Source organism: Lepidochelys kempii, chromosome 14, assembly GCF_965140285.1.
Source record: "Lepidochelys kempii isolate rLepKem1 chromosome 14, rLepKem1.hap1, whole genome shotgun sequence".
Classification (NCBI taxonomy): Eukaryota; Metazoa; Chordata; order Testudines; family Cheloniidae; genus Lepidochelys; species Lepidochelys kempii.
In genome coordinates, this window is record NC_136393.1 from 27872294 (window position 1) to 27886174 (window position 13881).

Here is a 13881-nt window from a genome sequence, read left to right on the forward strand (position 1 = left end):
TGGGAGGCGGGGGGGGGGGGGCGCGAGAGAGAAAGGGAGACCCATTGAAGCTGCAGGAGAAGCAGAGGGTCACTGTGGGGCAGGGAGGGATGTAGGGTTTTGGTGGGAGAAGTAATTGCTGGGCTGGGGGACAGGCAGATGTGGTGGCAGCAGAGATGGAGAATTAATTAATTGGGATTTGGAGTTTAGAGAGAAGCTGGAACCTCTACACCAGCAGGGAGCATTTTGTACAAAACTCTTTAATCAGATCTCATTGGGGCCCCCCAGTGACAGCTCCTGCAACAGGGGCCAAAGTCACATTCCTCTGTAGATATGGGATGTCTCTATTTGTCACACAGACATAGGGGATAGGAAGGGGAAAATTAAAAACCAAGAGACAGACCAGAAACCATTATAGAATCTTCTTTAAAAATCTCTTTTGGGGGGGGGGGGGGGGCAAGCGGTGTGTCAATCTCATGATTTTCTAAGAATTAAGAACATAAGAACGGCCAGACTGGGTCAGACCAAAGGTCCATCTAGCCCAGTATCCTGTCTTACGGCAGTGGCCAATGCCAGGTGCTTCAGAGGGAATGAACACTGGAAGAAGCAGGGACAGAGTGGGTTTAACCAGAGGGAGCAGAGGAAGCAAGAATAAAGGGAGAGTCCTAGAAAAAGGGTGAAAAACAGAAATGGATAGAGCGAAAGGAAAACATTCTTGAGAGGGGAAACACCCAGGGGGAGCAAATGGGGAAGGGGTAAAATTGGGGGACAGAATGGAGACTATGAGAGAAAAATAATCAGTTAACAGTGACTAGAGGAGAATGGAGAAGTCAGAAATAAACCAGGGTGGGTAACAAAAGCTAAAAAAGATTATGAGCAAAAATGGATAGAATGAAAGGAAAGAGAGAAGGAAAGAGAGAGTGTGAGAGAGGGAGAGATGACTTATAAAATGTTACTGAAAGTGAAGCTGTAACTCTTTAATTTCATACATTAATTCATGGACATTTGTGCCATTTTAGTTCCTCAAAAGAACTATGCTTCATTTTTTTGGACATTTTCCCATATGTTCTGGTTACTGAAGATCCTCTCAGCTGCTTTAAAGCCTGACATTTACTTAATGTAAATGAAGCCTACAAAAAGTTCTGTTGGCTTGTTTCCCTTTAATTTCCCAGCTGTGATTTTTGAAGGCCTTCATGAAGGGGCAGGACTAACTCAGAAATTTTAAAAGGCAGCTCCTAAGTACCAGAGGAGCTAGCAAATCAGGGAGTTTTGTGAGGGAGTTTAGAGATGGAAAACGAGAGCCAGATATACCTAACAAACATTCATAGAATCGTAGAAGATTAGGGTTGGAAGAGACCTCAGGAGGTCATCTAATCCAATCCCCTGCTTAAAGCAGGACCAAACCCAACTAAATCATCCCAGACAAGGCTTTGTCAAGCCAGGCCTTAAAAACCTCTAAGGATGGAGATTCCACCACATCCCTAGGTATCCCATTCCAGTGCTTCACCACCCTCCTAGTGAATAGTTTTTCCTAATATCCAACCTAGACCTCCCCCACTGCAACTTGAGACATTGCTCCTTGTTCTGTCATCTGCCACCACTCAGAACAGCCTAGCTCCATCCTCTTTGGAACCCCCCTTCAGGTAGTTGAAGGCTGCTATCAAATCCTCCTCCTCACTTTTCTTTTCTGCAGACTAAATAACCCCAGGTCCCCCAGCCTCTCCTCATAAGTCATGGGCCCCAGCCCCCTAATCATTTTTGTTGCCTTCCAATTTCTTCACATCCTTTCTGTAGTGGGGGGGCCCAAAACTGGACGCAATACTCCAGAAGTGGCCTCACTAATGCCAAATAGAGGGGAGTAATCACTTCCCTTGATCTGCTGGCAATGCTCCTACGAATGCAGCCCAATATACCGTTAGCCTTCTACCGTTATATATCAAGGGCACACTGTTGACTCATATCCAGCTTCTCGTTCACTGTAATTCCCAGGTCCTTTTCTGCAGAACTGCCGCTTAGCCAGTCGGTCCCCAGTCTGTAGCGGTGCATGGGATTCTTTGTCCTAAGTGCAGGACTCTGCACTTGTCCATGTTGAACCTCATCGGATTTCTTTTGGCCCAATCCTCCAATTTGTCTAGGTCATTCTGGACCTTATCCCTACTCTCCAGCATATCTACCTCTCCCCCAATCTTAGTGTCATCCACAAACTTGCATGAGCGTGCAATTCATCCCACCATCCATATCATTAATTCTCTAAATGTAGGCCAATAAGCACCCCCCTGCAAAACAAACAAACTAACAAACAACAACAACAAAATCCTGCTGAAGTAAAAATTATTGCTCTGAATGCAGCATCTATGATTACCAGTCTTGTGGGGTGGTGGCATGCGTGGGCATTTGGTGAAAGCAGTTCAAGGTCCTCAGAGACTGAGGGCATGTCTGCACTACAAACGTAAGTCAAACTATTCACATCCACACTACTCTCCTTCTGTCAGTCATGCACATCCTTACCAGGAGTGCTTCCATCAACTTAAGAGAGGCAGTGGGGTGGGGGCGGGAGGGGAGAAGGACTGAGAGACTGGGCTCCCCACTCCTCCCTGGCAGAATGTTTTTTAAGTACATCAGAAGTAGGAAGACTTCCAAACAATCAGTGAGGCCCCAAGGTAACCGAGGTGCCAAAGGAGCACTTTCAGAAGACAAGGCCATTGCAGAGAAGCAAAATATATTCTTTGCATGGGTTTTCATTGCTGTAGCCCATAAGGTCAGTTTGCTAGCTTGCCATATTGCGTAATATGTTTTCTTTTGGTTTGATTCATATTATTTTGTTATCATATCCTATTATTAATTAATCATAGTATTTTCTGGGGTTTTGTTTATGTGGAATTCCAGTTTATGCTATTCATAAGGGTTATTCATGGTTATTCATAATAGTTGGCTGTAATGCAAATAACCTTCAGGCCTGTATCCTGTACGATTAGCTAGAGTAAGTTAGTATCAGTGTTTGTAAACTTTGGCATAGATAAATGGCATACCAGTTGCCCCCCTTAGCTTTGGGGAACTGAACAAAAAACTTGAATCTGCTAACCTTAAGTCTGGAGCAGACCGGTAACTGCAAGGCACACTGCAGAACATGGAAGTCATGAATTAGGTCAGGGTTAACGGTTTCGGGAATGAGATAATCGATTCGTATGAGTATATGGCATAACATGTTAACCTATAGAGTAAGTGTACCTGCAGATTTATGGGGTTGAGGAAATAAGATTTGGGCATGGTAGGTTGGGCCTAGATTCTGACAGCGGGCAGTACCGGGACCCTATAAGATGGCAAACAACCATACAAAGGGGTCACATTTTCCTATCTTCTATCAAGCTATCACCTCAGTTTCACAATATATCCTAGCCACTCAACACTTGAACCTAAGCCCTACCAATTTGGGAAGCCTGGACCATTAGTTCCTCAGACATGCCAGAGACAAGACTGATCCTCTGTCTCCTACTACCAGGTCTTCAGGGATGGGTGTGAATATGCTAGCTTTAGTAGTCTTTTAGAATAGAAATGTTACCACCAGGGGTCATAGAATTGTATTACTTCTTTGTGACTCTGTGTTTTGTAGCATTTATGCTTCTTTCTTTTATTTTAATAAAGATCTTAACAAGTTGGTTTTGTCCTCAGTATAAGTGTCCTTGCCACACACCCGGAGGGTCCTCTCACAATATTGAACTCTCTGTGTTCTCTATCCCTATAGCCTGAACTGGGACAAGAACCTAAATTATCTTCTGATCAGATCAGTGCTGAGCAGTAAACACATTAGCCCATAAAATTCAGGTCAACACTGCAAAGGTGTGGGAGATTCCCACACATCAGCCATTCTTTTTACGTGACAAATCTGAGGACCTGTCCCAGACTGAGGGGTCAATAGAGGTGGTTTTGGGGAAAAAATACAAAAATACAAAAAATATTCAAAACAATGGGATCTAAATTAGCTGTTACCACTCAAGAAAGAGATCTTGGAGTCCTTGTGGCTCCTAATGTGACCCTGAGTTTAAAGGTTCAAAAGCAGAAGGCACATACGAAGAATCCACAGTTTAAATGAGACACACTTATTGCTTGCGGGCCCCGCTGCCTGATTTTGAGATCCTGGCCAGGCTGACGAACGGGGACTTGGCTCGTTCAAGTAGGTGTGAGTTGGATCAGTGTCACGTCTAGGAGTCCCATTTCGAGCCCCCTTCCAATGCAGTCTCTTTTCCCATCACATACACCTCAAGTTTCCTACAGATCCACCGTCTTCCCATGTAGCACCGTGAGCTGCTGACCCCTTTCTCGTCGTTCAGATACGCGCAGTCACCTCCTCCTCTTATCTGAAACCTGCAACACAGAAGCCAGGGAGCTGCAGTCAGGCAGAGGCCAGGCATTTCACATCAGTCCCAGCCAGGGGAGCCGTTCTCCACAGTGCAGGCCTGAGTGCGGAGCAGCTACTCTCCCAGCCCCTCAGGAGCAGAGCTCAGGACACGGAGTCTGTACCCCAGGAGAGGGCCACAGAGGCCCAAACTCGGGACAGTGTCTGGTGGCTATTCAGACCCAGTCAGGCTGGAAGCAGGTGGGATCCAAAGGTTGGGTCCAATACAGCAGAATGGGGACTGTCCATTGGGGAGCCCTGACCCAGCGCCATAAGAGCCTGACTTTTCAAAGTACTGAAGTAACCCAGACCAGGGAAGTGGGGGGTCTCCATCCTCCTCTAATGGCTGGCCTCCATAAGAGCTTTATCAATCGGAGGGGGGGGGGGTTCAGTTAAAGAAGTGGATTCTTTCGCTCCTATGGCAGAGGCTCATGCTTCTAGTGCTGAATTCCAGGGTTCAAACCCTGCTCCGGGCTCAAGCAGCGCTGGTTTTGTGATCACACTTGGAGCCCACTGAAACCCATCGCAGGGTGGTGGCTGTGCAGCCATCACTACTGTACCCCGTTCCAGTGGGAGCCCCAGGCGTCCAGCACCTGTGAACCGCAGGCTCCCTTAACATCGGTGCCTTGTTGCGGATTCAGAGGCCTCACCAGCCAAGTCACTCAAACCTGCCGGCTGCAATCCCCAGCGGGACCTGCACCTGCCATGCAGTGCTCGGCATGCTGCCCTCTCTAGCAGCCACTGTTAACCTGAGCTCCCTGCTGCCTCCTTTCCCCAGGGGGGGTCAGACACCTCAGGGACGTTGCTGAAGAGGGCTGGGGGAGAACAGCGAGTGTCCCAGCTGAAATCCCAGCGCGCTGCGAGGGCATCTCTGGCTATGGCGGGCTCTGTCTCCGGCCAAGCACCGTACTGCGGGGAGGAGCCGAGAGTTCAGGGACACGCCGGCTTCCATCGGTCTCTGACACACGCAGGACGCGAACGGACCAGGGTCATGTCTGGTGGTTTCACTAGCACTGAATGGTGGATCTACCTGAGCTCAAACCGCTCAGACACCAGAATCCCCAAGCCCAGGGAATTAGTCCAGAGGGGCGAGAGAGACTCACAGGTGGTTGAATTTGGTGCTGTTGGTCCATTTCCAGGGCTGACCCTGCTCCCTCCAGAGGCCGATCCAATGGTAATAGACACCCTTATGGCGCAGCAGGAATGCCTTAAAGAAAGCTGAGGGACAGCAGGTATCAGCCCCAGCTCCCGTGCTCCCCCCACCGCCCCTCCAGGGCTCTGTGCTGCAGAGAATCCCAGTCACATATTGAAGGGTGCTCAGTTTATTTTCAGGGGGGATTTTCCCCTCCCTCTTGCAAAGCACAAGATCCCCCGGGCAGTCTTAACCCTCCCACCGCACACAGCAGCCCCACCCCAGTGCTCCCAGTCACCCACACCCCAAGTCCCCCTGAGCTGGGGGCAGCTGTTGGGTCTGAGCTCTCTGCAGAGACGTCTCTCCTCACAGAGCAGCCACCGCTCACCCCAGCAAGGCAGGAGGAGGGAGGGAGGCAAGCTGAAGTGGGAGGGGTCAATGTGAAAGGATCCCCTCCTCCCCGGCCTCCTCAGCTGGCTGCTCCTTTCCCATCCCCACAACAGGTGCACTGCCTGGGTTCTCAGTCCCACTCCAGCAGCCAGCAGGCCAGGAGATGCTTGAGCCAGCCCTGCCCTAGAAAGAAGCTGTCTCCCTATTTGGGGAGGGGGGCAGCGGAGAATGGGCAATCCCTGTGATCACACACAGACAGTAGGGCCCTGGGCCCAGCCAGGGCTGGCGTTCAGCGGCTGGAAGTTCATTCACTCCGGCCTCCCAGCACGGGAGGGCTCACAGCTGCTCCTCACCCCACGGGGCAGAGCCCAAGTCCTGCTGCAGCAGCCACCCCTGTGCCCAGATTAGTGTCTGGCAACTCGAGAGTCTCTCACTGTTTCGTGCTCACTGTCGATCCCAGCCAGGGAGGCACCCGGGGCAGAGCAGCGGCTTCGGCTCTCGGTCCAGCTCCCTTCCCTCTCTGAGAAATAGTAGCATTTCCCTCGGTATCCCATCCAGCCGTCTGCGCACGAGGGGCTAGCAGGGGGGCACAGATCAGCTGATGAAAGCTGAGAGGTCAGCGCTGAGAATGAGACAGTCACATGGAGGGTAAGAGTTGCATCGAGAATTGGGCATTTGAGTGGTACAAAAATTGGTCAACTGACCAGTCAAATCTGTCAAAGAGTGGTCAGATATTTTAAAATACCAATTTATCAGAATTGGTTACCTCCCGCCAGGAACAAAAAAGAGCAAGACGTCATTGTCTCCAGTAGGTTTAGCTTTCGATAGATACGGATCTACCTAATTTTTTAAAAAATGTACTTCACTGAGTTATTTTAGCTCAGAAAAAAAAGGCAAAACAATGAAACCAAGTTCTTGAAAACACCAGTGAGGCTCCAAGACGCAATCCGAAAGGCAGGCTACCTCCTACCCCCAGGGCTCTCGCTGGAGCATTTGACTGCGGCCAAACAGGCAGTCAATTGACCGGCTTGCCAAGCCCATTGGGACCCCCAGCTGGGGCTGGTCCACTGCAATCAGATGCAGGGGGACGGAGACGTTTGTCACTGTAAATTTGCCTGGCAAGAAGGATTCCAGGGACACTCCCAGCCTGGGAGGGACTGACACAGCTCAGAGCATTTCACCCCAGGCACAAGATCAACAGCTGGACGTTCAACCTAGCAACAAACAGCAGGTGAACTACTGAGAAGAACGTGGGAACTTTCACTCAGGGACATGAAAGCCACAAGGGGGCGCCAGAAACCACAGCCATGGGAAGTGACCTGTTGCACTGTGGGCCAGGAATGATGGAACTTAATTCACCTCCTACCTGCAGACTTTTCTCTCCCCAAACACAGCAGCAAGAAAGGCACTTTCTGGAAGCCCTCATGGCAGTGTAACCCTTTCAGAGCCATGAAAGAGCAGCAGTGGGGTCACCCATAAGTGACACCAAAGAGGATTTGAAAGGCCTGTCTAGTTGAGAGGAGTTGGACTCAAACCCCTCCAGATGTTTTCGAGCACATCACTTTTGTTTGCACCACAGTAACTCGGTAGCTGGTTTTCAAGCCTTCCCATGTGGCTGGCGCTCAGCGAGGAACAGACACTCTAAGTTGGGAAGAGTTAGGAAACGTGGCAGCGGTGATCAGAAAGCGAGCACGTGTTCACCTCACTCACAAGGCATGTCTGACCCTGTAGATTTAACTGTCCAGTGCACGGTAGCCCACACCCCTGCCCTACTGAACTGAGCAGAGAAGTCAGTGACGAACAGTTGATGGCACAGGCTGTCTCCACCATCCATCTCCAACTCAGATGCCACATGTTCTGCAGAGCTCGCTGCACCTGCAGGTGTGTAACCAACCCTAAGCTCACAGATTCCCACCTTACAAAGTGAGAGCCAATGCTGCCCGTTGCAGCAGCCTGCCATTAGAGCAGGGAGCTGGGATTCAGGGCCCATCTGTATCCGAGCAATCTGCACCAGTATAATCACAGTGACGCAGTGACATCAGGGCAAACACCTCCTGGAGATGCGCTGGAGCAGTGCGGCTCGCTCTGGTAACTTCCTGCAGCGAACTGCACCAAGGCAAGCTCCGTTGTGCACCAGTGCAGTGCGTCTGCTTTAGCGGTTTGCCCCAATTCAACTGCACGGATGTCATGACATCGGCACAGAGGATTCCTAATGCAGACGGAGCTGGATTCAATCCCCTCTGCCAGCTGCTAAACCCTCCTGGGGCCCAGTGATCAGATCCCAGGACAATAGAGAAATCCCACCCCCGACATTCCCCAGCATGCCCTGCCCCAGACAACGGGGGGATACAACAGGGTTCATGTTCACCGCAAACAGACGCCCTCTGCACGAGCACACACTGTCTGGGCAGCCCGGGGGAGTGAATGGTGCTAAGGGACCCTTCATGGCCAAGCTCAGCGATTGGGGGGTTTCCACACTGCGCTGGTGGAGGGGTCTAGACTGAGTTCTACAGCTCATTTCAATGACACGGCAGCACCTGCCGCCCGGCCACAGGCGTGACCTGAAGATCCAGGAAGGCCAAGCTGGTAACCTCAGAGCAACACAGGGAAGGCAAAGGGCTCAGGGTTGCACTGCACCCTGTCCCACTGGACACCCTGGTCAGGGACTGCTTCATGGCGCGTGGCAAAGGTGACTTGGGTCCAAAGTGCTCAGAGATGGGCTGGGGGGGCTAATGTCAGTCAGATCGTCCTGACACAGAGAGTGCCCAGGTGCAGGGGTCTGGGAGGAAGATCCCCCAGGAATCCTCTGCCCCAGGGGCAGAAGCCGGACAGGCCGGGAGGAGAGAGTGAGTGTGGTAGGTCACGGGGGAATGGGATGCGCGGAGATCGTAGATGGAGGGGAAGGGAGCGGGGCGGAAGCTGGGAACTCACCTGCCAGAGCAATGATGGCAGCAATCAACGCAGACCATACAACTATCACTGCAACCACAACTCTACAGGTTGGACTTTTCTTGCAGTTCCAAGGAGGGTCTGAAACAGAAAGACCCGTCAGGCAGGGCTGGGAGGACACGTCTCACTGACAGCACCGGGGCTGGAGCTGCCCTGGAACATGCACCGTTCTTGTCTAGTTTTTGTAAAGCTCTCCAACACCACTTTCTACAAACCATTACCCTCTGATCCCACTGAGGGTTTCCAAAAGTTAGTGCCTGTCTCACCCACTGCAACCTGCAAGGTCTCGTGCCAGCAAAGGGAAGCTGCTCTCAGATCTGGAGCTGCATTCGCATGTCCTGAGGGCTGTCCTGCACCATGGTCACCACGGGCAGGTAGGTCATCAACCTCCATCTCTGTCCCAGCTGCAGGATGGCCTCTGGTTCCTGCTCCCTCAGGCACTTGGAGATACTGAAAAAGGGGTGGGATTGGCAGAGCAGGAGAACAACCCATGAGGTTAAGAAATGGCAGTGAGAGCTTTTTCCCTCCCTGGGAGATTATGGTGTCCCTCTGTGGGGACTCCCTTCCTGGCAGATGCTAGTGAGCTATTGAAAGAGCTCAGCCTGTTTAGATTATAAAAAAGATTGGGTGGTGACATCATAGAAGTGTTGAAGTGACTTCATGGAGAGAAAATATTGGGTATTAAAGGGCTCATTAATCTATCAGAGAAAAGCATAACAAGACCCAGTGGCTGGAAACTCAAAAGAGACCAATTCGTATTAGAAAGAGGGCACACATATTCAACAGTGAGGACGAATCACCAAAGGAAGAAACTAGAAAGGGAAGTGGTGGGAATTCCCCACCTCTTGATGTCTTCTAATGAAGACTAGATGCCTTTCTGGAACGTGTGTAGTCAAAAATTAGCTCCTATGCTCTACAGAAAGCATGTGATATGCAGGGGGTCAGATGACACGCTCTAATTGTCTCTTCTGTCCATAAAGTCTGCTAATTTATGAAAAAATGAGCGTAGCATGGGGAGAAGCCTCTGATGTTTTACTGTGTTCGGCTTGAGCCCACAATGAACGCTCATTGAGTGGGGTGATCCAGGGGAAGCAGCTGAAACATCCAATGTGGCTGGACAGGGGCAGGACATCAGCACTGCAGGGGAGGGGTGGGTGTGGCAGTGACAGCACAAGGGCCTTTGGCAGGACCTCAGCCTATTGGACAAAGGCGGTAGGGAGGCGATGATCTCACAGAGAGAATTGACATCCGCCAGGCAGGACAGGGGTGCAGGACAGGGGCCACCTCGGAGATCCCTGTGGCTTTGCTTCAGCACGTCTCCTTCTCGAGGTCTCTCCTAGAGGACTGAGAGAGCATTCACTTTCACATTCGTGAGCGCAAGGAGGACCCTCTTCAGAGTTTTCTCCTTTTCTTGTAGTGGTTTTGATCGAAAACAGAGGTCCCTGTATAGAAGGTAAGAGCCTCGGAGAGGTTTGGAACCTGTTCAGTCTGATCCATCAGGTGTCGGCTGATTTTTAGGAATGGAAAACACTAGATTGCGGGGGCAGCATTTTATTTCCGACCTAAGACTTTGTCCCTTAGAATTACTGGGGATATTGGGGTTTCTCCTTTTTGTTTTCCCTTTTCCTGTCTCTCCCTCCTTTCTCGTCTTCTCTTGCATCTTTGTCCTTTTCCCCTGCTTTCCTTTCACCACCAGGACCTGTCTGTGCGTGTGGAGTTGGGGACGGAGGGGGGGAGGGGCGGTTGCACTCCAACTCTCATTGCGGGAGGCCCTCCCAAAGACATGTGGCTGGAATAGTGCTCTAAGAGTGACTCCCTCCGGTGGTGACCCGGGACATCTGGTGAGAACTCTCAGCTTTCTGCTTCTCAGAGTCTCAATGCTGATTGGGGGAGTTTGGGGCTATTGTGAGGGAGGAGGCTCAGGTCCTTGTGACCCTCTTTTAAGACCAAGGAAATAGGGCGTATCCAAACATGTATTTGATTGCTCTTGCCGCTTTTCTCCATTCATTGTCTTGGAGTAATTCACGATTCTCTCTCTAATGGGCTAGTTCTTCTAAAATACTTACTAAAGAATTAGGTTTTAATCAAGCCAAATGCAACCCCATACCTCCAGTAACAAAGGAGTCAGGCGGCACCCTACAGAATTGGGGACAATCCGCTGGAAAGCAGTGACCCTGAAAAGGATTTTGGGGTTACAGTGGACAAACTGTTCAACATGAGCTGTCAATGTGAAACTGTGTTAAAAAAGGTTAAAGCCATTCTTGGCTGGATAGAGTAGTGAGGATGGAAAGGGAAGTGAAAGAGCATTGGTGAGACTGATGTTGGAATGTTGAATCCAGTTCTTGTGTCCACATTTTGAATATTATGTTAAAACAATTGGAGACGGTGCAGAAAAGATTCATAACTGAGTGATGGGGATGATGCCCTATAATGAGACATTGAAAAAGCTCAATCTGCTTAGTATATACAAGAGAAGAATGAGAAGTGAGTTGCTTGACTTCATGGAGAGAAAATGTTGAGTATAAAAGGGCTCTTTTATGTCGCAGAGAAAGGCATGCCAAAACCCCATGGATGGAAGCAGAAATCAGAAAAAGGATAATGACAATAAGACCCAGATTTGTAAGAGGGTGGTTTGTCATTGGCACAAAGTACCAAGAGAAATGATGGCTTCTCCATCTCTTGATCTCTTCGAATAAAGACTGGATGCCTTTCTGGAAAATGTTTGAGTAAAAGAAAAGCCCAGCTCTTCTGACATACAGGAGGCCTTAGGATACGCAGGGGATCAGATTAAATGCTCGAATGGTTCCTTCTGGCCATAAAGTCAACTAACTTGGGAAAACCTAATTGCGGCCTGGGGAAGAACTTCTGTGTTCTACTATGTAGCCGGTGTCACCCCACAAGGAAGTGACATTGCGTGGGGTGATCCAGGGGAAGCAGCTGAAACATCCAATGTGGCTGGACAGGGGCAGGACATCAGCACTACAAGGGAGTGGTGGGTGTGGCAGTGACATCACAAGGGCCTTTGGCAGGACCTCAGCCTATTGGACAAAGGTGGTGGGGAGGCGATGACCTCACAGAGAGAACTTGACATCAGCCAGGCAGGACAGGGGTGCAGGACAGGGGCAAGCTCGGAGATCCCTGTGGCTTTGCTTCAGCACGTCTCCTTCTCGAGGTCTCTCCTGGAGGACTGAGAGAGCATTCACTTGCACGTACGTGAGCGCAAGGAGGACCCCCTTTGGAGTTTTCTCCTTTTCTTTTAGTGGATTTGCTCGAAAACAGACGTCCCTGTATAGAAGGTAAGAGCCTCGGAGAGGTTTGGAACCTGTTCAGTCTGATCCATCAGGTGCTGGCTGATTTTTAGGAAAGGAAAACATTAGATTGTGGGGGCAGTATTTTATTTCCGACCTAGGATTTTGTCCCTTAGAATTACTGGGGACATTGGGGTTTCTCCTTTTTGTTTTCCTCTTCTTTTTCCTACCTTTCCTACCTTTCTCTTCTTGCTTCCTTTGTCCTTTTCCTCTGTTCTCCTCCCACCACCAGGAGCTCTGTGTGTGGAGCGGAGTCCGGGGGGGGTTGTGGGAGGCCCTCACAGAGAGGTGAGACTGGACTAGTGCTCCGAGAGTGATCCCCTCGGTGGTGACCGGGGCCATTCTTTGGGCTATTTGATGAGATCCCTTAGCCTCCCACCCCTCAAAGTCTCAACCTTGATTGGCTGAGGAGGGGGCTATTGACAGGGAGGAAACTCTGGTCTTTGTTGTTCTCTTTTATGACCAAGCAAATAAGTCACAATCAGTTATACGTTTGACCAATGTGGATGCTGCTCTCCATTCATTGTCTCGGAGCAGTTCATGATCCTCTCGAACATTCCAGTTCTTCTGAAATAATTGCTGAATAATTACTATGAACAATTGTTGGTCTGTAGCTCATTTGAGAGCAATTCTGCTACTGACTGGCTGCATCAGCTAAGACAAGTCCCTGCTCCTTTCTCAGCCTTCGTTTCTCCTTCTGTCAAGAATGAATAACAATCCTCTCCCACCTGCCTCGCCATGGGTGGATGCTGGGGATCCACTGAAGAGTGTCACTCGGAGCAGTGCAGACTAGGGGGTGTCCTATCACACTGAGCCATATCAGATTATAACCTAATATTCGATTTGATTTGTATTTTATTGTTTTGAAATTGTGAAAAGCAGCAACTACTTAGCTCAGACTGAAGCATCTCATCCAATTTTCTAGAGCATAGTGTCTCCCCTTTGTGTATGATGAGACAGTTGAATGCACTGTGATGGACAGGAGATGCTCTTGTTTTGCAAACAGATATTTTTGCAAAGAATTTTCATCCTACTTGTTATGATTTCAAGAAACAAAGTGGTTTCATTTGAATGGATTTTCTGACAGAAAAAGGTTTCCATGAAAATGTTCACACCTTATTTCCTGGGCCTTATCCCTGCCTCTGGGGGGTTGTTGTCTGTTAGTTAGAACAGGAATCAGGACAGTTGTCTTCTCTTTCTGTCTCCGTCACCGCTTCGCTGTGTGACACCTTGGGTAGGTCCAATGGGAACAGGGTCAATTCTCTAACTCCAGGCAGCAGGAAGCCTGGGTGAGATAAGGGATGTTAAGGCCATCTGCGAAGGAGAAAGGGATGTTTCCAGGTGTTGAATGTCAAGAACTCTAAACTTTGCAAAAATGGATAGTCTCGAGAAACAAGAACTAGTTGGGGCCAAACTTTAACCATTGTCTTTTATAAAGCCCATTCAGGAATGTGAGTCCCAGAGAGCCATAGAGAGGGGGAGCAACTTGCCCAAAGTCCCACAGTCCCGCAGCAATGGAAGCAGGAGTGACACTCTCTCTCAAAGGCAGGGGGACCAGCCATTAGGGCCTGGTTGCAATTGCCAGCTGTGGGAGGGAGTGTGCGGCAGTGGTCAGTGAAGGGGTCCATCCATGGCTCTGATACTCGGTGTGACCCTGTGGTCATAGCTGAGGCCCGTTTGCCATCAGTAGGGTTGGGGTCCCATGGCTACAGCCCAGTGGGTTTGGGAGG

The 13881-nt window shown here is 49.9% G+C and overlaps 2 protein-coding genes across 7 annotated transcripts in view; both read right to left on the reverse strand.

The window, feature by feature from the left end:
• BTNL2 (butyrophilin like 2) overlaps nt 1–13881 on the reverse strand; it is a 1264829-nt gene that overhangs the window by 227793 nt on the left and 1023155 nt on the right. The window lies entirely within an intron of this gene.
• The window catches only part of LOC144929336 (C-type lectin domain family 2 member D-like), a 124425-nt gene continuing 114036 nt past the window's right edge, over nt 3493–13881 (reverse strand). Inside the window, exon 4 of the mRNA XM_078848645.1 lies at nt 3493–4341. Within this exon, the coding sequence (XP_078704771.1) occupies nt 4179–4341 (163 nt within the window). The 3' untranslated portion in view covers nt 3493–4178. The remainder of the gene's footprint in view (nt 4342–13881) is intronic.